Source organism: Lactuca saligna, chromosome 2 (genome assembly GCF_052625555.1).
Source record: "Lactuca saligna cultivar CGN05327 chromosome 2, ASM5262555v1, whole genome shotgun sequence".
Lineage (NCBI taxonomy): Eukaryota > Viridiplantae > Streptophyta > Magnoliopsida > Asterales > Asteraceae > Lactuca > Lactuca saligna.
The window spans coordinates 159609184-159633289 of NC_136418.1; the positions used below are offsets into that span (position 1 = coordinate 159609184).

At 40.7% G+C, this 24106-nt stretch overlaps 1 protein-coding gene across 1 annotated transcript; it reads right to left on the reverse strand.

The window, feature by feature from the left end:
• Positions 1–3062: 3062 nt before the first annotated feature.
• Positions 3063–5846, reverse strand: LOC145032396 (ruBisCO large subunit-binding protein subunit alpha). The gene is made up of 7 exons (XM_078981179.1): positions 5670–5846; positions 5393–5582; positions 5082–5203; positions 4759–4966; positions 4542–4687; positions 4146–4452; positions 3063–3973 (listed from the first exon to the last, which is right to left on the reverse strand). The coding sequence occupies exons 1-7, from the start codon at positions 5721–5723 to the stop codon at positions 3234–3236; spliced, it is 1767 nt and encodes a 588-aa protein (XP_078837305.1). The 5' UTR covers positions 5724–5846; the 3' UTR covers positions 3063–3233.
• Positions 5847–24106: the final 18260 nt, after the last annotated feature.

Consider the following 24106-nt stretch of genomic DNA (forward strand, 5'->3'; position numbering starts at 1 on the left):
TCTCAATAAGAAACTTCCGAAGAAGTTGTTAATTTTGATGACAAAAACGAATTCTGTGGATGCTATATGACCTCGAAAAGTTTCCCCTCTACTTCGTCAGAAATTCAATTGCAACGATACTTAAACGAGGACCCAATCGGATTTGACAAAGGATATGATATCCTTACATGGTGGAAAAATAGCGTAGTGCGGTTCCCGATCATTGCTTGAATAGCAAGAGGTATCAACCTTCTTTTAATTTAATTTTCAGTTTGAATTTATAAATTTATGTCATGTATTATACACTAATTTGTTTCTTAATAGATATTTTGGGGATGCAAATTTACACCGTGCATCTGAATCCACATTCAATAACGGTCGTCGAGTAATTATCGACTAACGTACTAATTTGTCTGTTGTTATTGTGGAGGCATTGATATGCACTCAAAATTGGCTAAGAAAGAGTAGCTTGCCTATATGTGATTATGACGAAGTGCACGATGTGTTAGCTGACGATGACCTCGCTATTGGTAATACACTAATACGAGTTACATTTTATTTTTAACGTATTATTAATAATTGTTACATTTTATTAAGTAATAACGTTTTTCTTTTGTATTATATATAGACATTGTGGATGCTATTCATAACTTGAAGCTAACGGGGAAGAGATCGAGGAATTAGTCAAAATATCAAATAGATGTTGGAATCTACATATTAGACTTTGTTTTTTTTTTTTTTGAAAAACTTGAAAGCATATTTTGAATGTTGGATAGTTAATGTTGGTGTAATGGTTGTTTGAAAGATAGAAATTGACTTATTTTTGATATTATCAAACTTTTAGTTTTTCATATATTGTCTAGCAAACACTTTTTTATATAGATTGCATTCGTAAATTAGTGCATGTTCCTAAAATAATAATACATTAAACACTTGACAAGGTATGGTGTTGTCCTCCCTCCTTGAGGTTGAGGGTTCAAGTCCCGTCGTGGATATAGGTGGATTTAAGGAGTAGTTTAGGAGTATGTCAGGTTTGTCGTTTCAAAAAAAAGACAGGTTTTAACTTAAAAGTCATTTGGTATTCAACTTTAATTATCTATCATAAAAATAATATTAACATATAAATGTAGACATACAGTTTTATTCACACACACACACACACACACACACATATATATATATATATATATATATATATATATATATATTAATGTATTAGACAAAAAATTAAACAAAACCCAACACTTTTACAAAATTACAAACAAAATCTATATAGCATTTATCAAACAATTAGTACACACAAATATGTATTAAACAAAAATCGACAAGAACCGGCATAAACCGAAACCGTAACCGAAACATTTCTCAAAATACGTTATTATTTCTCGAAGACCGGTTCCGACATTGAATAACCGACAAAAACTGAAACCGGAACCGGAACCGGTAGAGCCAGTATCAGTAGAATCATTGGTCCGGTTTAGTTCTTGATTTCAGTTGAAGTTGGTTCTAGGGTCGGGTCCAGGTCAGGCAGGTTCGGTTCCCTTGTTCATCCCTATCATCTAATAACAACAAAGGCACTCCATGATGACCACTTGCATACTGCCATTTCCATGCCACTAGATAATTTTTTTCATTTCCAGTGCATGTAATCAATGCTTCCAAGCATTCCAGGAAAACTATGTCTTTCTTCATGTACCGCACACAATTCTTGCAATTTCCATGCCACTAGACAATTTTTTTCATTTCCAGTGCATGTAATCAATGCTTCCAAGCATTTCAGGAAAGTTGTCTTTCTTCATGGGCCGCACACAATTCTTGCATATCATGCAACGAAGGTTTCCGCAAATACTGAATGTTTCAACAACATTTTTTTGACAATGTGTACAAACTTTCTCTTGCAGTTCTTTCGAATATTTTCATATGATTGTCCATGGTATCAGGTGACTCCCTTATAACCATCAAACGGATAGTCGGAGCACATTTCTACAATGTTGTGAATCATCACATACCTCTAAAATCATATCTCAATTGAAAAAATCTATACTCAAACATATATTAATTATGTAAATATTTGTTTTTAATTTGTGTAAAGATATATTAAATATGTACTAAAATTAAAGAAACGATATAAGTTTTCCACTGCATTGACCATCTCTAAAAACACATTTATATTCGAACAAAATTTTCTTTTGAAATCCTTTCACTCGTAAACACAATTATCCATATTCTAATTATCGGCAACTTAATCGTGATATAGATATCTGTGTCTATCCTTGTAATTCTATTTAACATGCACGTCTTGTTAGTAGAATGTCAAAATATGATTATAGTAGATTATTTGTGCAATACTCATAGATCATATTGATAAATATACGGTCATCCATCCAATACGAGACAAAAGTGATTTGGATAAATCTGGATTAAAAATATGTGTTTATAGGTATATATTAATTATTAATTTTATTGTTTTCTTTAAACCGGTCGTTTTCAACAGTTTAAAAAGAAATAAACCAACAAAAATCATGTTGCATCTCGTCTCATTACAACCTCTAAACGAGATTACGGGTGTGTTTGGAAAAAGTAGTTGTTAGCTGGAAGCAGATAGCGGTTAGCTGGTAGCGGGAAGCTGTAGCTTTTATTTGTTATATGAATGTTTGGCAAAAGTAGTTGGAAGTTTTTGAAATATATGAAATTACATAAAAAGATAATTTATTAAAAATAAAAAAATATATAAATATACTTTTAAGGGTAATTATGGAAATTAATTTCAAAAGCTCCGAAGCGTTTTGTTAAAAGCTACATGAAGTAGCTTTTAGAATTGAAGCGTTTTGTTAAAACTAAAAGTTAAACGTTCGTACTACCAAACGAAGCCTTTTGTTTAAACTAGAACGTTTTGTCAAAAGCTAAAAGCTCCCAAAAACTCCGTACCAAACACGCCCTACGGCTCCACATCAATAACACCGTATTATATTTATGTACTCATACCGGTCCAGATCAGAGCTGGCAGTTGGCAATACCAACCTACGATGTGGGCCGGTCCAAATTGGTTAAGACCCGCAACTACCTATAGAAAACCCAACCGGTCCATTTTATTATGGTTTATATTATTATTTGTAAAAATTAGAATCACAAGAAATGCCCAAAAGTCAAAACCACCGGAACATAATTTAACTCATTGGCCACCTACACTACCGACTACACCACAACCTCTCATTTATTCTACCTTTTTTTCTAAAACCAATATCTTTATAAAATTACACAGCCAGTCCCTGAGGCGCACCACCCACAGCCGCCTTAGGCTTGGCCTTCTCAACCACAATCGCCTGTGTAGTCAACACCATTCCAGCAACCGAAGCAGAATTCTGAAGCGCACATCGTGTCACCTTGGCTGGATCAATAACTCCCGCCTCCACCAAATTCTCATACTTATCACTCATCGCATTATACCCCATCTCCCATTCCCCTTCCTTCACCTTCTCAACCACCACCTCACCTTCAATTCCCGCGTTCTGTGCAATCAATGAAGCCGGTGCCACCAACGCCTTTTGAACAATATCAGCACCCAAACGCTCATCACCATCATCAAGCTTTTCCTTAATGGCAGGAACTAATGTCGACAGATGAACAAATGCAGCTCCACCTCCCGGGACTATTCCTTCTTCTATAGCTGCAAATGTCGCGTTTTTCGCATCCTCGATTCGGAGTTTTCGGTCTTCTAATTCGGTTTCGGTTGCAGCACCGACTTTTATGACAGCGACCCCACCGGATAACTTCGCGATTCTTTCTGAAAGCTTTTCGGAATCATAAACCGAATCTGTTTCAGATAACTCTTTTTTAATCTGGGAAATTCTTGATTGGATCTCATCTTTTGATGCAGCATCAGCTATGATTGTGGTTGAGTCTTTGCTGATTGTGATCTTTCTCGCCATACCAAGTTGCTCAACTTGTGTGTTTTCAATGAGCAAACCCAAGTCAGTCGCTTGGTATTCAGCTCCTAAATTTATAACACATATCATCAGATTAGCAAACGTAGGAATACAATATATATATATATATATATATATATATATATATATATATATATATATATATATATATATATATATATATATATATATATATATATGTGAATTATAGTTGATTCATGTTGTTATGATTGATTATACCTGTCATGATGGCGATGTCTTGAAGGAGGGCTTTTCTTCTTTCACCAAAACCAGGTGCTTTAATGGCAGCGACATTAAGGATGCCTCTCAACTTGTTCACGACTAGAGTGGCTAGAGCTTCACCGGTGACATCTTCAGCGATAATTAATAAAGGAGCTCTTAATTGAGTTGTTTTCTCCAACAATGGGATTATGTCTTTAATGGAAGATATCTTTTGGTCTGTGACTAACACTCTGGCGTTCTCGAATTCAACTATTAGTTTTTCAGAGTTTGTAACGAATTGTGGAGAGATGTATCCTCTGTCAATCTGTAAAATCATGAGAAAATGGGTAAGAGAGTAGATAGAGTAGAACACAGAGTTCTTGAATTGAATAATCAAATTTATTACATACATACCTCCATTCCTTCTTCAACATCAACAGTTGTCTCAAAGGAGGAGGAAGATTCAATAGATAACACACCGTCTGGTCCAACCTTGTCGATGGCATCAGCAATCATGGCACCGATGACATCATCATTTCCAGCAGAAATTGAGGCAATAGCTTTTCAGAAAGAGTCCCATCAGCTGATAAAGAAAGATTTGAATTATACAACAAAAGAGAATCTTAACTACCTTTGATGTCATCACGACCTTTAACAGGTCTGGCTCGCTTTTCAAGCTCCTCGATCAGACCAGCTACAGTTTTGTCGATTCCTTTCTTTACTGAGACAGGATTAGCACCAGAAGTTACACTCAAGAGGCCGAGTTTGATGATTTCACGTGCAAGAACTGATGCGGTTGTTGTACCATCACCAGCTGAGTCATTGGTTTTGCTTGCAACCTATGAACGTTCAAATCAACAAATGATTACAAAACGGAGAATCAACAATGTTCGACTAGTGGTTTCATATTGAATAAGGCGCAAGTAGTAGGATGTATAATCTTCAGGCTCAAACCTCTCTGATAAGAGCAGCGCCAGCGTTTTCCATGGCATCAGGTAGCTCAATAGCTCTGGCAATTGTAACGCCATCATTAACCACCTTTGGGGCGCCGTATTCGTCCAGGACAACATTCCGTCCTATATGGAATAACAAAGAGAGTTTCAGTTGCAGAAAGACTTGTTATCAGAATCACGAGTTGCTTATTGTTCTCCAAATATTATTAGTTTAAGCGAATTCATGATCCAACAAGCCACTAATCCAAAATTAAGGAGACTTTAAACCCTTAATCAACGATTAAGACAATAATGATTAGTAATAAGTTATACCTCTAGGGCCAAGAGTAAGACCAACAGCATCGGCAAGTTTATCAATACCGGCCTGCATAGCCGACCTAGAACTCTGATCAAAGGCAATGTCTTTAGCCGCAGCGCGAACCGCGAACCGGCGATGCGATTGTGTCGTCGTCTGAGCAGTCCGCAATTGACTAACACCCCCATTACCATTTCTCAATCCCCCCTGTGCTCGTAAGAGCAGAATCCGATATAAACAACGCGCATAAAGAATAAACAATTGGATTTAACTCGATATTATAAAGGAACTTACCTGTTTAGGGGAGCAGATGATAGAAGCTGTGGAAATTGCATTAGCAGACGCCATGGGAGATGCTTCGAGTTGTTGTGTTGTGGATAAGAGTTAGGTGTTAAAATGGTGTTTCAGCGACGAGTGAGGGTTGTTGCTAGGGTTTTAAGATGGAGTGAGAAGGCGGTTCCAGAACATTCGATGATCCCCAGAAGTGTGTAGATTCACATAACATATTGGCATTGGCCAACAAGTACAATGAAATTTGCCTTTACTCCCAATAGTCTCGTTTTATTACAAGTTGACCACTAACATTTTATAAATTTCTTTCTTCTTTATTGGGAAAAAATTTTGGTATTAAAGACCGGAGATTGATATTTTACGTTTTTCATTTAAATTAATATGATTTATTAAGGTAATTAATTTTTCGGTATATTCATATCTGGATAATTATTTTTTTTTTTTTTGTATATATATATCTAGGTAACAAACTTGTAGGAAGTGTTCATATATGACCATTATGACCTGCCATAGCTTAAATCCTAAATATGAACGTTTTCAACAAGTTTGTTACCTAGATGTGGATAAAAAAAATAGTTACCTAAATATGAACAAAACGAAAAGTAAAATTAAATTACACAAATGGTCCCGGTGGTTTGGAGTTTTGTGTTTTTGATCCCTAACTTATTTTTTTAACTTGGATGGTCCTTATTATTTATTTTTATTGTGCGTTTTGTCTTATCTTACATAAAAATATTATTGTGCCCTTATTAATTTATTTTTTAATTAATTTTCTTATTAATATATTTATTTTTTATATATTTAAAAAAATTAATAGATCACACATATTTGTATTTCCTCGAATGATCCATACTGTTTATTTTTAATTAATTTCTTTTTTTTAACTCGGATGGTCCCTACTGTTTATTTTTGTTACGCATTTGGTCTTTGTCTTACCTAAAAAGACTATTTTTCCCTTATTAATTTTTTTAATTAATGTTCTTATTTATGTATTTATTAATTATATATTTAAAAAAAATTAATATACCCCACATATTTATGAGAGAAATAACACTTGAGGTTTATTAATATATTATAAGTTCTAATATATTAATACTATTATTTAATTAGTATTGATCAAGAATTAATTTTGAATTAATTAAGTGATCAAAAGATAACTAATTAAATATATGGGTTGATTATGTAAATCATCCATAACTTGTATAGTGGGCTAAAAAACTCCATGGATTATCAAGTTGGGTTAAACCCATTGGATGCTCCATGGGAGTTACAAACCCATGGGTCATGGAAATGAAGAGTCATGACACATTAGGGTTTACATGGTGTAAACCTAGATGTGTCAACACTATATAAGGAAATCATTCTCCACCAAAATCGGCTACACAAGTACAAGAGAGGGCTAGGCCGATTTTCAAGTGTATGTATTCTCTTAAAGGTCATTTCAAAAGGCATTTGGTGTTGTGTAAAGCATTTGAGGCATCACACTTGGGGTGCTAGGCTCACAAGGTTTCAAGGATCATAATCAACAACAAGGTAAGTTATTTTATCTTTCATTCAAGTTAAAAATGTTCCCCATGTATGCTAGATATAAATATAACCTTGGAATTCAACTTTGCATGATAATTAGACAAACATAAAGCCAAGGTTATTAAGGTTGCATGTACACTTAGGAAGTGTTAGAATGCTCAAAACCCATCAATATGATCCCTTATCTTAAGGACACACAACTGACTAGGTTAGAGTTCGATAACGATTTTTGAGAGCTACGATTGCTAGTCAAATTTTTGAAGCCATACTTGCAATTATAGTTATTAGACTTATCCAAGTGGGAGGCTGTTGGATTAGATGTCTAAGCCCATAACTATAATTAGTATGTACTTGATTTGATAGTAGCATGGTCCTTTTGGGTTGCCTTCACACTGGCAACTAGACATGATTACTATTGGAGAGAGAAGCTGAGTTTATTATTTAGAATAATAAATTGGTGCATAAAAATGATTTATTAATATATTATAAGAATAATATATTAATTAAAAATCATATTATTAATTAGTATTTAATCAAAAATTAATTTGGAATTAATTTTGGGATCAAAGGAACTGATTAAAAGTATAGGGGCTGTTTTGTAATTATTTTACAGTTGTGGTTTTGGGCCATTGAATCACCCTTATTAGGGAGGGCCGAAAATCCTTAGAAGGTTCTAGAGATTTCGTCCAAGCCCTAAGGAAGGGGTCCATGGATTTGCTTAGGCCCTAAGTTAAGGAATTAGGGTTTCCACCTTAAAACCCTAGCTAGCCTCAACTATAAATAGAGCCCTTTGCCTCTTGAATTCGTGTACCTCATTGAAACCCTAGAAGAGCCGAATTTCTGAGCAAGTGACTCCTCTCTCCTTTCTCTCATAATCATCCTCTTGCCCTAGTATGTTTGTGAGCCATTAGAGGTACTATGCTTGTCGTACTTATTCTCAAAAGCAAGGATCTTCATAAATTGGTTGTTATTACTATATAGCAACCAAGGTATATGTTCTAATATTTCTTATGTAGATTTCAAAATATTAGATTCATATTATGGTTTTCTATTTTGTGATCAATTCTTGTATGTCTAATAGAGAAAACATAGATCCAATTTAGGGTTACATGCACACATAGGATTGTTTGTTTAAAACCCATTAGTGGATACCCTCCTTCTCCTAATGTGTTTTAAACTCGTGTGGGCAGCAGATCCCATAAGAAATTAGTAGTTAAACATGCCCGATCAAGAGCAATTCAAGGATGGGTAACTGTTGGGAAGTTTTTGTGTCGGTAGCCTAGAGCGAAAAAAATTGTGATACGTGCCAATTGGTGGATGTTAACACAAGGCATCCTGACTTCTTTGGTTTTTGGAGTATTTTTCGGATTGGTTGATCTGACAATACCTCTAAGTGGTGTGCCTATAAGTATCGTTGGAGATGCCTTACGGCATATATGAGTGCCAAAACAAGTTTCTTTAGGATTAGGTAATTGAGCTCTGATCCTTGTAAGTCTTCGCTTACAAAATAAATGGGTATTCGTCGCGTGGTTCTTTCTACTGCCAAGACCGCACTAATTGCTTCTGCAGACGTTGTGGTAGATTGTTAATGTTTCTCCTAGAAATGGACAAGCTAGTGTCAGAAGTTATTGGAGGTATTTCCTTAGTTCATTTTACACTCTGTCCGCCTCTGGCGTCCATTTGAAGTTATTCTTGTCGACACATCCCGTCAATGTTTTGAAAAGGGGTAGTGCCCTTTCACCCGATTTCACTATGAATCTACTTAGGGCTACTAATTTGTCGTTGAGAACTTACATTTCTTTCAGATTTACGGATGTCTTGCTTTCAACCACATTATTAACCTTCTCTTGAAGTGGTTAGATTCCATGTTTAGTGAACTAGTACCCCACGAATTGGCCTTCTTCCGCTCTAAAGGTATGCTAGTTTGGGTTTAACTTCATTTGGACTTCTCTAGAGTTTTGAACATTTCTTCGATTTTTGACAAAAGCATGTTATCATTTGTACTTTTGATCACCATATCGTCTACGCAGATTTCCACATTTCATCCTATCTGATTCTTAAAGACATTATCTACAAGGCAGTGATATGTGGCTCATGTGTTCTTGAGCTCGAAAGGGGTTTGTGTGTAGCAAAATGTTCCATGGTCTATGTAAAATGTGGTTTTTTCCTCACCTCTTTTTTCATTAAGATTTGGTGGTAACTTTTATATGCATCTAGGAAGCATTTCTACTTGAAGCCTTCAGGGGAATCTACTTTCTAGTTTATTTCAGACAATGGGTAACAATATTCTGGGCACGCATTGTTCAGTTCCATGTAATCAATAAACATTCGCCAAGATTTGTCGTGTTTTTTCACCATGACAGGGTTGGTTATCCATCAGGGGAAAATTGCTTCTCGAAGGATTCCAGATTAAACAAGTTTTTTCACTTCGTTGTTGATGTCTTTGTTGCACTCCCCGACTTTCCCTTGTCGTTTGTGTTTCACTATGACATTCTTGGGTGAAATGTTGAGGCCGTTCTTAATTATTTCCCTATCGAATATTATCATCTCTGTTGGTTCCCATACGAATATGTGTTTGTATTTTCTTCAGCAATGTCACGAGTTTTGTTCTTGTTGTTTCTTCCATGGGTTTGCCGATGTGGATTGTCTGCTATGGGAAATATCATGGATTACTTCTTTCTCTTTGGTTTCAGCTTCTCTCATGCGCTTTTGCCCCTAGTGATTCTTCTGCCTTAAGGACTTGGTTGCATTATATTCTCCATGATGCTTTGGCAACTATTGTGGCAATACCTCCGTCTGTATGAAGTTTCATTTGGCCGTGGATTATGGATACAATTTCTCCGTATTGTAATATTGCTTTTCGTATGAGTATGATGTTATGCTCTGACGGTACCCTGACGACCATAAATTCAAGTACAATTGTTCGTCCTATATGGTGAGTGGTAGATGGAGTATACCAATTAGCCAAATGATGTGCCCTTCAAAACCTGTTAATCTTTCTGGTGCTGGTTTGAGTTCTTCTTTCCAGTTATGTGATGGTTACTGGAAATAGTGTTTGAACATAATCTCTTATGTGTTGTCGTTGTCGATGTATACTGTATACTTTGTACATCTGGTGTCACTGATGTAAGCTTGAATTATCATCAGGTTGTTTCATTCCTAGTCCGAGGACATTGGGTCTTTCAAAGAGAAGTACAGTTTGTTTGCGGTTGTCTTATGGGTGGTTGGTCATTGAGTTACTACTTTCGCTCCCGATAGTGTGGTGCTCGTATGGCAAGGATCTCTATGGTTTTATGCTTGTCATTTTGTCCTTCTGTGTTTACATTCTCTAGTCGTGTCGTGTCACTGTTTGGCCAGATGCTTCTGGCGATTTCTGAGATTTTCCCTTTTGTCATTCAATCTTCTAGTTCTTTCTTCAGGACGACGCAATCTGTTGTATGGTGTCCTTGTTTGTTGTGGTAGTCACAATATTTTTTTAGGGGAATTGGTGTGTGCTGGGGAGTTGAGGCTATGAGTTGTCAAATATCGCCAGGATGTCTGTTCTATTGATATGTGTTACCTCTAGGTTCTTTGGGGGAACGTGCTTGATTCCTGTCGGTGTGTGTTGACTTTCTTGCATGTAGGAAAGCTTCTTCGGTAGTTGTGCCTTCTTAATTTCTTAGGTATCGTTCTACCATTTCCTTCAAAGTTCTTGTCTTGTTGTAGGTTTTTCCCGAGGAATTTCCATGACATCGGACCTGGTAGTAGCCCGTATGTGAATGCCCTGGTAACTAGCTTGTCGTCCCGACCTAGTATGTTGAGTGTTGTCTTGTTGAATATTTTGAGATAATCTCTGATGCTTTCGCCTTCTTTTTGTTTACACTCTAATATTTATTGGATATCCCCCTTGTATTTCCGAAGTTGCATGAAATTAGTTAGGAATAACTCCTTGAGTTAGGCGAAGTTGTGGAAACGTCCCAAAAATAGTAATAAAAAATTTCATTTGGAAGTTTATCAATTCATTCATCAATTGTTCAAAATCAAACACCAAGTCGTAATTTTCAAAACATAAGAGTACAATTATTCATGATGCGGAAATACCTGAAACCATAAACATAATATATAAGTACCTGAAACCATAAGCATAAACTATAAGCATAAATCTTAGTGAGTTCCCCAAAGTACCACATACCAAAACATACAACTGGGCTTTCACACCCCCGAACCAGACGGTGGAAACGTCCGACGGCTATTGTGACTTAATTGAATACCATCACAATGAATATACATGAATCATAACATCATTCACCACCATGCATTGAAATATTACAACAAATATTGTTTACATTCGGTACATTGTTTGAACATTACATTTCCAATACTTAAACCGTGCGATACTAATTTAAACAAAACACCAAGACATCACTGGATACCTATTCTTCGATTTACCTGTTACCTGAGAATACAAGTATTTTGAAAAACATCAACATATGAAATGTTGGTGAGTTCATAAGTCATGTTTGAAAGATAATGATTTTTGTGAAGTTTAAAGACACAGAAAATCCGATATTTTCTGAAACAACTATTGTATATAAGAAAAAGTGTGGAGATCTGTAGTATGCTTGTCGATTTTTGTAAGCGTGTATAATTGTTAAACCTTGTATACATCACATAGTTAAAAGTGTTGATTTCCCGGGAAAACCCGATGTTTTCCCAATACATAGAATTACATGTCTTATTTATTGTTATACCGATATGACGATTGTTTCCGATAATTCCAGGTGACATTGGATTAATTATGGGTTATGAGTCGTTATAATCACGCATTAACGAAAATGACTAGTTTATAACTACCAATTACAAACGATCATTTTGGCGTTGTCCGTAAGACTCACTTAATCCAACCACCCTGACTTCTCATAACCCCACAACCGAGGAGAAAAGAGGGTATGAAGCCCTCATTATTTCCTTAAGTCGTTTAAGGCTATCGTGAATGCGAAAGGCACTTGGCCCGACTCACATTTGACTTCTCGAATTTGCTAGCAGTACTAATGGGCCCTTGGGGACCAACAGCACAATAAAGCTATTGACACTCCTTTTACATGGAATTAGGTCATAGAAGCCCAATAACATGTAAGCACGTTCCCTTCGGGCCTAAAGATCATGTCATTAGGCTAGCTAGGCCCAACAAGCACGATTTGAAACTTTCAAGCCCAAAGATTGTGTATTGGATTCTCGAAAATTTCGCGTTTTTATTGGAGTACTAATGTTTGTTGATTTTTATTTTGTAATTGATTCGAGACCGAATCAAATCGTTTGGTAATGATATTGGTGTTGAAGGTGTATTTGTAATAACGGTTTATCGGTAGTCGTAGTGCTCATATTTTATCTAATGGGATTTATTTGTTCATAAGTAAAAGTTTACCTTTTTGTGACCCTACTTGGATAAAATATACACTTTTTAACCATTTATATAAAAGAATTTCCAATTTTAGTGCCTAATCATTTTTCTTGACACTTTAGCATCAAAACTTATTGAAAAAGACATTTTCAGATTTACTTAATAAACAGCTTAAGTCCTTCAAAATGAGGTTTTCTCGATTGGAACCCCCATTTTTCGCAATCTTTACAATTTTGGCCCAAAATGGAAATTTTTTGCATTTTTGATCCCTTTTGAATTTGAAAAGCATTTTTGACCTTCAAAATAGTTTCAATACACTTGTAGTCCCCTGTTTTACAGAACTTGCATTTTCAGCCCCTATATTTCGAAAATTTCGCAATTTGGGCTTATTGGGCCGAAAAGCCCATTTTTAACCCATTATGTTTAAATTCACATTTTAAGCCCCTCCAAAGTGTTTTTATTCAGAAAAATTATCTTAAAAACTGTTTGGACTTGTTTCAACCTCCATAAATTATCTTTTGTCGTATTGGGCCCCTTAGTTTTGTATTTTTGACATTTTGAGCCCAAAAATGGGTTTTAAGTCCAAAAATGTTCATTTTAGCCAACTAAACTCTTGTTCTAGACTTGATTAGTATGAAATGGTATAATTTATACTTATTTCATTCCTCATATTGTAGTTCTCGGTTTTTAGGTTCTTTTGGGCTAACATAAACATCACGAATCACATAAATCATACATATAAGCATAAAAATCACATAAGGCATACATTTACTCATAGATCTACACAATTGCTTGTATTCTCCCCCACAAAACTTATAAAAACCGAAAATAAGGGGGTATGAAGCTCACCTTTTCTTGTTGGTCACGGTTTTGAAGATGAAATGGAAGAAAGTGAGGTGATTTTCGGTCCTAGCAACACCTTGATGATGATCTTGAACTTGAGGTGATTCTAAGAGTATGATTAACATAAATGTTTAAGAGAAGGGATCTAATCATGAGAAAAGAGTTATAAAATCCTTGGATATGTATAACTTACCAAGAAGTGATGATATTTTCTTGAAATCCTCTTGATGCGCAACCAAAATTTCAAGATTTTGGAGTGGGCAGGAGGAGAATATTTGAGAGAGTTTGGAAGAGTTTTGATGTTGTGTGTGTGTGTGTGTGGTTTGGCTCTCGGCCGATCATAAGAAGAGAGGGGGGGGGGGAAGAGAAGTTGCATGGGAACATAAGATGCCCTAGATGTATGTGATGTATTCAACCTTGATATCCTTTGAGCAATAATAATGTGTCAAGGTTTAATTCTAATTAATCTCTTTTTTTTTTCTTTTTGTGTTGGGCCGAGAACCTTGGACTAGGAGAAAGGATGAAGTGGCTTGGTCCAAATCCTTCCCTTGGTTTATAATTTATGAGGCCCAATAATTATTTTTCGGCCCATTGGGCTCCTTTATGGCTTACTACCCAATTTGTCAAAAAGAATGGGTTTTATGGCCCATTTAGGTTCATTAGATTTGTTATGGCCCAATAAGGGTATTTTATTTAATTCTAGGCCCATTATGGCCCAAAATATTAAAATAAATGAAAGTGGGTCCAATTAGAGCCCATTTAAGAGTTCTAAGCCCAAAATAGTCAAAATTGGAAGCATATTGGCCCATTGGGCCCAATAAGGAAGTCCTAGTCCAAAATGGACTTAAATAAGGACTTCTAGGGTTTCCAATTGCTTATTGACTACTTGAAATGCTTGCATGGGGTGTTTGCTTGAAATTTTATTGTCATAGAGTATGCATCATACATGCTCTTGAGTCTTTGATTCATACTTTGGCTGAATTGTTGTAATCTACAAGGCACAAAAATTTCTAGGTTGTGACATGGGCTTAACCATGGGGTTTAACCAACCCGATATACATATATGTGCCCTGCCCTGGGGGGTATTTCAACCCGATCAACATATATGGTTCCTGCCCCCGGGTATCTATAAACCCAATCATAAAATAGTGGACCCTGCCCTGGGGTTTATTTCAACCCAAAATACAATATTGGGCCTCGCCCTAGGGTTTATTTCAACCCATCATACAAAATCATGTAAACCACATAACAATTATCAACCGAAATAACACAATAATGGGCCGATATTGGTGCCTTCAACCCATGGATACAATGAGAAAATTCACCTCATAAACAGATCAGAAAATTGAATAGCATGCCGCTTCGAGATCAACTCTACCAGTCGCCTTAACGAATTCAGTGACAACAATCTCAACATACATATCAAAATACCTAAAATACTCCTAGGTCAAACCCTAGTAAAAAATCTAGGTCAAAGTCAACTAAGTCAACCGAGTCAACTCAGTGAGTATGTTGGGCGTACTCAATAGGTATGCGGGGTGTACCATATATTTGACCAAAAACAAGGGGCAGACCATACACGTGTAGCATACCCTTTGGTATGCCTAACGTATGCGGCTTCTAACCAACTCAACCTATTAAGTGCTTAATCCTTAAGCACCTTCGTCCAAAATCCAGATCCAGACCCTAAAAGGTGATCTTATGTAACGACCCGTTCCCGGTATGTTAATTTATTAGTAATTGTTTTAAAGATTTGCAAGAGGGACTCAGCGAGTTCATAGCCTGACTCCCCGAGTAGGGTCGCGACTCCGAGCACGTGTTAGCTGGAGACTCGACGAGTCCATATCCCGGACTCGGCGAGTCCATCCGTCTGGGTGAAACCCTAAATCCCCGGGTTGCCCACTATTTAAGTCACCTTATAGCCCCATTCTTGCCTCCTTCACCCTGAGAACACTGTTAGAAAAACCCTAGTTCATCCTTGAGAGTTTATAAGTGATTTTGTGTGATTTGTGAAGGCTTGAAGAAGGAGAAGAAGAAAGGAGCAAGGAGAAGAAGAGTTGTGCAAGACCCAAGGGCAAATCTGAGTTATTTGGAGGTATTTTCGGATTCCCCTCTTGTTTTATGCTTTAAACCTCCATTAGAACTCTTCTAAGAACTAGTTGATGCTTGTTCCAAGCCTTGTGCTTTCATGAACTCCCTAATAAGCCGAGATAACCTTGGATCTATTCATTGAGAAGTCCCATAGTCCAGATCTATTGCCTTTATGAGGATACTTTGCATATTAACCCTAGATCTATCCCTTTTATGCATCTTTTAGCCTTATTTTCCCTTATTCATGTGTTGTACACGTAAAGTTGGAAACTTTACGTGGTAAACCAGCTTATTGGACTCAGATCTATCATTTGTATGTGTTGGATTCAAGCAAAATCGGGTGAAAAACAGTTGCATGGCGGCAACTCGGCGAGTCGGGAAGAACGACTCGGCGAGTTGAGTCGCGAGTCCCCGATTCCTTCATTTTTAGAAGTGTTGAGTGGAACCAGTGAATTAGAGAGTGGAATCTGCGAGTTGAAGGTAGACTCGGTAATGGAGGGACTCGGCGAGTTGTTCATACAACTCGGAGAGTCCAAGGCAATCTTCTTAAGATCAAGAACAACTCATCGAGTATGTTCATACGACTCGGCGAGTCGGATGAAGATTGTCTGAGTTCTTGGATCAAGAGGGTACTCGTCGAGTCGATGTCATACTCGACGAGTAGCAGCGAGTAGGATTGAAAAGTGAGAGTAGGACTCGGCGAGTTGGGTGGCCCAACTCGGCGAGTCAGTCCAAATGAGAGTAACTTTGACCAAGGGTAAAAGAGTCATTTTACCCAAGTGCGGTGTTTAGTATTTGATTGAGTGTGTTTATGGACTTGTAGCCGGGGAGATACAGGAGCAGCAGCCGTTTGCTTCCAGAGCCACACACTCAGCAGCCAGTTTACGAGGTGAGTTTCCTTCCAGTAGGGACGGGTCTAAGGCCACAATGACGGCCCGTTCAGTTAGCAGTAGTTTCCGGACTTTGGTCCGATGCAGTAGCTAGTATGTTTGATGCCTTCGTGGCTCAGACATGATTTGTATGCTATGTTTTATGTGTTAAGTGTTATGTGTTCCGGGCTACGGCCCGATGTAGTATGCAGTATATGTGTTCATGCTAGATGATGTGTTATGCTATGCCATGTTCAGTCAGTCAGTTCCGGATATCGGTCCGATGCAGGGGACAAGGTCCCAGTTGGTTCCGGACTTCGGTCCGATGCAGATAGTTCCGGACTTCGGTCCGATGCAGTTAGTTCCGGACTTTGGTCCGATGCAGTTAGTTCCGGACTTCGGTCCGATGCAGGGGACAAGGTCCCAGTCAGTTCCGGACTTCGGTCCGATGCAGTTTTCGGACTTCCGCCCGATGCAGTGGGCCAGGCCCAATATGTGTTTATATGATACTGTATGGTATGTGGTAGTTTGGGGGAGCTCACTAAGCTTCGTGCTTACAGTTTCAGTTTTGGTTTCAGGTACTTCCGCAAGCAAAGGGAAGAGCTCGGGGTGATAGCATCGCACACACCACAACTTAGCTTTATCCTGGGGATGGTTTTAGTTGTCTTGATTTGATATAGTATGATACAGTTTTTCCGCACAGTATTTTATTATGATTTGGGATACATCGCATATGTTTTTATGTTATGATACTCAGATTATGGTTTTGATTACATTGAAAAAACAAATTTTTTGGGTCGTTTCAAGTTGGTATCAGAGCCCTGGTTTGAGGGATTCGGATACACTTCCGGGTGTATCTGAACTCAAACTAAGGGAAATAAAAGATTTTATTTTTTTTTTTAAAAAAATAAATAAATAAAAATGTTTTACAAAAAGAATTTTGAAAGCACTTAGAAGGAAAGAAATCGTTTTTTTAACGAGATAGAGGTGTGTGCATGTGATCAGCCGAGCTCAAGTAAGTACTCCCAAATTACCCATACAAGTTATTTGTTCAGTTTCAGTTTCAGTAGAACAACATGCTAATATAGGACTAAGGAGCTAAGAGAATGCCTTATGTGCCTGCTTTATGTATTACCGCTTTATGAGTATTGCATGCTAGAATTGAGTAGACAGCAGTAGGATAGCATGATTAGGTTATGCCTGATAGTGGGAGCTTAGCATCCTATGCTAGTGCAGTTTCTTGTCACGAGAATAGTTTTGCTTGAGTCTGTTTCCCTTGTCTGAATGTTGCTTGCTTCGTGCTTTATGGGAATCTGAGTGATGGGAGTTAGCCATTAGGTGAACACGTCACACCACATGTGGTCAGGGTTGAATAATCCCAGAGTGCTGGAACTGGCCCTATTGCGCAGCTCTTGTTTGAGTCCAACCGTTATAGGGACGGGTCTTTTACTTGAAGGATTATCTGATCCTCATCACATGTGATGGTGTTTAGGTAGTGGCTAATTGGCATTATGAGGAGACCTTCAGCAGCTGAGGACCATTTGTGTTAAGTCTGAGGTTTCCCTAGGGCAAGCCTAGGATGAGAGTAGCAGAGAATAGCAGTAGTAGAAGTGACTTGGTGGAGTCAAGGCAGTCCTTGAGGAAAGTACGGATAGATGTGGAAGGTAGTATGGGCCCGTACTACTGAAAGCAGAGGATCCGTACTCGAATCAAGGAAGGCCAAGACAAGACCAGGAAGCTAGTAGTAGTATCACGATCCCTTGTGATATTTCAGTGTTTTGATGTTGTTATGATATGTTTCAGAATGGTAGTTTTGCACCCGAGACCAGCAGTCGGCAGCTCAGATGTCGGAGGGGGATCAGGATCAGGATCAGGCCCGGAGGTCGGGCAGATGGATGAGCAGACCAGAGAGTTCCTTTCTTTTGAGGTTACCCGCATCATACTGGAGCAGACTCCTGTGATCTTCGGTTCGATCAAGGAGGGTATTTTAGAGCTGATGGATGAGAGATTGGGTGGTTTTCGTGCTGAGATGGCGGCCATGATGGGGTCGCGCACACTTACGTTCAGGGAGTTCAGGGCATGCGGAGCTCCAGACTATCATGGGGCGCGGGACCCCATAGCGAGTACCAGATGGTTGGCGGATGTGGCCAACGCTTTCCGCACTAGCAGGTGTCCCGAGGGGGACAAGGTCAGATTGGCATCCTGTCTTCTGAAGGACAGGGCACGGGATTGGTGGGAGGAGGTTGGACATGCCATCGGGGATGATGCAGCATTGGATGCCATGACCTGGACTAATTTCTCTACTAGGTTCAGGGCGGAGTTTGCACCGGTCATTGAGGTGCAGCAGCTAGCTAGGGAGTTTCAGGACCTTACCCAGACTACAGAGACGGTGGCGGAGATCACCACCAAGTTCAGGGAGAGGGCTCTTCTTGTTCCTCAGTATGCAGCCGATGAGGAGATGAAGAAGGCCCGTTATCATGAGATGTTGCGGAGTGATATCTGCATGTTTGTGAGCCGGTCCAGTTGTAAAACGCTGGACGACATGATTGCTAGAGCTAGGGAGAGGGAGATTGATCTCGAGATGGAGAAGAAGAGGAAACCGGAGGCGGTTTCGGGTTCAAGCAGTGTGGGAAAAAAGCCCAAGGTTTCAGATCACAGGTCCAGGAGTCAGCAGAGCTACGGTCGGTGTGGCAAGTGTGGGAGATTGCACGAGGGGGCGTGCAAGGCAGGGAGTTTCGGCTGCTACAAGTGCGGTCGGATTGGGCATTTGAGCAGGGATTGTACGGCCCCTGCTACTACGGTTACAGCATCAGATCTGATTTGCTTTCAGTGCAATCAGAGGGGACATAAAAAGTCCCAGTGTCCCAGTTTAGCTGCAGTGGGGAAGGTGGTTGCACCTGCCCCTGCCACCTTGAGGATTACGGATGGCCGGCAGGGCCGATCTGATGCGCTAGTGGCGAAGAGCAAGGCGTTTCAGATGACAGCAGAGGAGGCGCGAGCGACTCCTGATGTGGTGACGGGTATGTATCTTTCCTTCACCTTTTAATTATCATTATCGTTTGAATATTACTTGATGATATGTTTTATTTAGGGTCGTTCTCGGTGAACGGCATCTCTGCTTTGGTATTGTTCGATTCGGGGGCTACCCGATCATTCGTATCGCTTGCGCTTAGCAAGAGATTTAGCAGAGCTCCAGGGGAGCTGGATTGTCCATTAGAGGTTGAGATAGCAGATGATAGGACCGTGAGGGTCGGCAGAGTACATAGAGGGTGTTCCCTTCAGATATTTGATGAGCAGTTTTCAGTGGACCTGGTTCCTATTCCCCTGCGAGGGAATAAAGTTATTGTGGGTATGGATTGGCTAAGCCCCAATGGGGCGGTGATTGATTGTGAGCTTCAGCTAGTGAGGGTTCGTACTCCCAGTGGGGGAGAGATAGTGATTCAGGGCGAGAGGCCCCAGCGAGGACCGACCTTTTGTTCCGCCGCAAGGGCGAGGCGCTATGTTCAGCAGGGTTGCGCCGGTTTTGTAGTTTATGTCTTGGATGCTCGGGATAAGGGCAAGACGACGATTGATGATGTTCCTATTGTTCGGGACTACCCGGATGTATTTCCCGAGGATTTGCCGGGGATACCTCCTGAGAGACAAGTTGAGTTCAGGATCGACCTAATTCCTGGTGCGGCTCCGATAGCCAAAGCACCGTATCGACTAGCTCCCCCTGAGATGCAGGAGTTGTCTACACAGCTGCAAGAGCTGTTAGACAAGGGTTTTATTCGGCCGAGCAGTTCGCCTTGGGGAGCACCGATCCTGTTTGTGAGAAAGAAGGATGGGTCGCATCGTATGTGCATTGATTATCGGGAGTTGAACAAGGTAACGGTGAAGAACCGTTACCCACTTCCGAGGATAGATGACTTGTTTGATCAGCTTCAGGGAGCGTCTTGGTTCTCCAAGATCGATCTACGCTCCGGTTATCATCAGATGAGGGTTAGAGATGAGGATGTACAGAAGACTGCTTTCAGGCCCCGGTATGGTCATTATGAGTTCGTGGTGATGCCATTTGGGCTCACCAATGCCCCAGCCGCGTTCATGGACCTCATGAACCGCGTGTGCAGACCGATGCTGGATCGGTCGGTGATAGTATTCATAGATGATATCTTGGTATATTCCAAGACACAGGGGCAACACGAGGAGCACCTGCGGGAGGTGTTGGAGACCTTGAGGAGGGAGAGACTCTTCGCAAAGTTCTCCAAGTGTGAGTTCTAGTTGCGCGAGGTGCAGTTTCTTGGTCATCTCGTCAACCAGAAGGGTATTTTGGTAGATCCGGCCAAGATAGAGGCCGTGATGCAGTGGGAGGTCCTGAAGTCTCCATCCGAGATTCGGAGCTTCCTAGGGTTGGCAGGGTATTATCGGAGATTTATTCAGGACTTCTCCAAGATAGCAGTGCCGCTCACCCGACTAACCAAGAAGTCGGTGGTATTTCGTTGGGGGCCTGAGCAACAGGCGGCGTTCGAGACTCTCGGATAGAAATTGTGCAAGGCTCCGATCCTTACCTTACCAGAGGGCGTAGAGGACTTCGTAGTCTATTCTGATGCTTCGATCACAGGTATGGGAGCAGTATTGATGCAGCGAGGCCATGTGGTAGCTTATGCCTCGAGACAGTTGAAGCCTCACGAGGCTAATTATCCTACCCACGATTTGGAGCTGGGGGCAGTTGTGTTTGCCCTCAAGATTTGGAGACATTACCTTTATGGGGTCCATTGTACTATATACACGGATCACAAGAGCTTGCGATATCTTATGGATCAGCCGAGTCTGAACATGAGGCAGAGGAGGTGGTTGGACGTGCTGAAGGATTATGATTGTGAGATACTTTATCATCCAGGGAAGGCTAACGTGGTGGCCGACGCCCTAAGCCGCAAAGTGTCGGCGGCCCCTATTAGAGATCTGTGTATGAGGATGACAGTGATCACTCCGTTGTTGGAGCGGATCAAGGAGGCTCAGATGGAGGGCCTCAAGGAGGAGAGGCAGAAGTGTGAGAGGATAGTGGGCCGAGTAGCTTCGTTCGATTATGATAGTCGGGGTTTGCTGACGCTTCATGGGAGGGTATGGGTACCGTACTGGGGTGGAGTGCGGCAGGTATTGATGGACGAGGCTCATAAGTCTCGGTTTTCTATCCACCCAGGGGCGACGAAAATGTATCGAGATCTTCGACCTGATTATTGGTGGCACTGCATGAAGCGGGACGTCGCTTGGTATGTTGAGAGATGCTTGACCTGCCGGAAGGTCAAGGCGGAACACCAGAGACCTCACAGCAAGATGCAGCCGTTAGACATTCCCGTGTGGAAATAGGAGGACATCACCATGGATTTTGTCACCAAGCTTCCCAGGACCGCACGCGGAGTGGATTCGATATGGGTAGTAGTGGATCGGTTGACGAAGAGTGCCCATTTTATTCCGATTCAGGAGAGTATATCGGCGGAAAAGTTAGCCGATATCTATGTGCGAGAGATTGTGGCACGTCATGGAGTGCCGGTATCGGTGGTGTCAGACCGAGATGTCCGTTTCACATCCAGATTCTGGAAGCGGTTCCACGACAAGATGGGTACTCGTCTTCATTTCAGCACCGCTTTTCACCCCCAGACTGACGGGCAGAGCGAGAGGATGATTCAGACTCTTGAGGACATGCTGAGGGCATGTGTTCTAGATTTTGGGGGCAGTTGGGATACGTATCTTCCATTAGCGGAGTTCTCGTATAACAACAGTTATCATGCGAGTATTGATCGACCTCCTTTTGAGATGTTGTATGGGAGGAAGTGTAGGACCCCGATTTGTTGGGGCGAGGTTGGTCAGCGAGTCATCGGGAGCACAGAAGTGGTGCTCAAGACGACTGAGTTGATCCAGCAGGTCCGTAGTAGGCTGCAGACTGCGCAGAGTCGGCAGAAGAGCTACGCTGACAATAGGCGTTCGGACTTGGAGTTTCAGGTGGGAGATATGGTCCTTCTGAAGGTCTCACCTTGGAAGGGTGTCATCAGGAACCGGAAGAGGGGCAAATTGGGCCCAAGATTTATTGGTCCTTTCAGGGTTTTGGCCCGGGTGGGTCGGGTTGCTTATCGGTTAGATCTTCCTGAGGAGCTTAGTCAGATCCACAGCACCTTCCACGTGTCGCAGTTGAGGAAGTGTTTGGTGGATGAGTCAGCAGTCGTTCCCCTAGAGGATATTCAGGTTGATAGCAGCCTGAATTATATCGAGAGACCGGTCGCGATTCTGGATCGGAAGGCCAAGACTTTGAGGAACAAGGTAATTCAGCTAGTGAAGGTACAGTGGCAGCACCGGAAGGGGTCTGAATGGACGTGGGAGGCTGAGGAGGAGATGAGAGCGCACTACCCGGAGATATTTGCAGATCCAGCCGTAGCAGACTTCGAGGACGAAGTCTGAGATAAGTGGGGGAGAATTGTAACGACCCGTTCCCGGTATGTTAATTTATTAGTAATTGTTTTAAAGATTTGCAAGAGGGACCCGGCGAGTTCATAGCCTGACTCGCCGAGTAGGGTCGCGACTCCGAGCACGTGTTAGCTGGAGACTCGACGAGTCCATATCCCGGACTCGGCGAGTCCATCCGTCTGGGTGAAACCCTAAATCCCCGGGTTGCCCACTATTTAAGTCACCTTATAGCCCCATTCTTGCCTCCTTCACCCTGAGAACACTGTGAGAAAAACCCTAGTTCATCCTTGAGAGTTTATAAGTGATTTTGTGTGATTTGTGAAGGCTTGAAGAAGGAGAAGAAGAAAGGAGCAAGGAGAAGAAGAAAGGAGCAAGGAGAAGAAGAGTTGTGCAAGACCCAAGGGCAAATCTGAGTTATTTGGAGGTATTTTCGGATTCCCCTCTTGTTTTATGCTTTAAACCTCCATTAGAACTCTTCTAAGAACTAGTTGATGCTTGTTCCAAGCCTTGTGCTTTCATGAACGCCCTAATAAGCCGAGATAACCTTGGATCTATTCATTGAGAAGTCCCATAGTCCAGATCTATTGCCTTTATGAGGATACTTTGCATATTAACCCTAGATCTATCCCTTTTATGCATCTTTTAGCCTTATTTTCCCTTATTCATGTGTTGTACACGTAAAGTTGGAAACTTTACGTGGTAAACCAGCTTATTGGACTCAGATCTATCATTTGTATGTGTTGGATTCAAGCAAAATCGGGTGAAAAACAGTTGCATGGCGGCAACTCGGCGAGTCGGGAAGAACGACTCGGCGAGTTGAGTCGCGAGTCCCCGATTCCTTCATTTTTAGAAGTGTTGAGTGGAACCAGTGAGTTAGAGAGTGGACTCTGCGAGTTGAAGGTAGACTCAGTAATGGAGGGACTCGGCGAGTTGTTCATACAACTCGGCGAGTCCAAGGCAATCTTCTTAAGATCAAGAACAACTCGTCGAGTATGTTCATACGACTCGGCGAGTCGGATGAAGATTGTCTGAGTTCTTGGATCAAGAGGGTACTCGTCGAGTCGATGTCATACTCGACGAGTAGCAGCGAGTAGGATTGAAAAGTGAGAGTAGGACTCGGCGAGTTGGGTGGCCCAACTCGGCGAGTCAGTCCAAATGAGAGTAACTTTGACCAAGGGTAAAAGAGTCATTTTACCCAAGTGCAGTGTTTAGTATTTGATTGAGTGTGTTTATGGACTTGTAGGGACGAGTCTAAGGCCACAATGCCGGCCCGTTCAGTTAGCAGTAGTTTC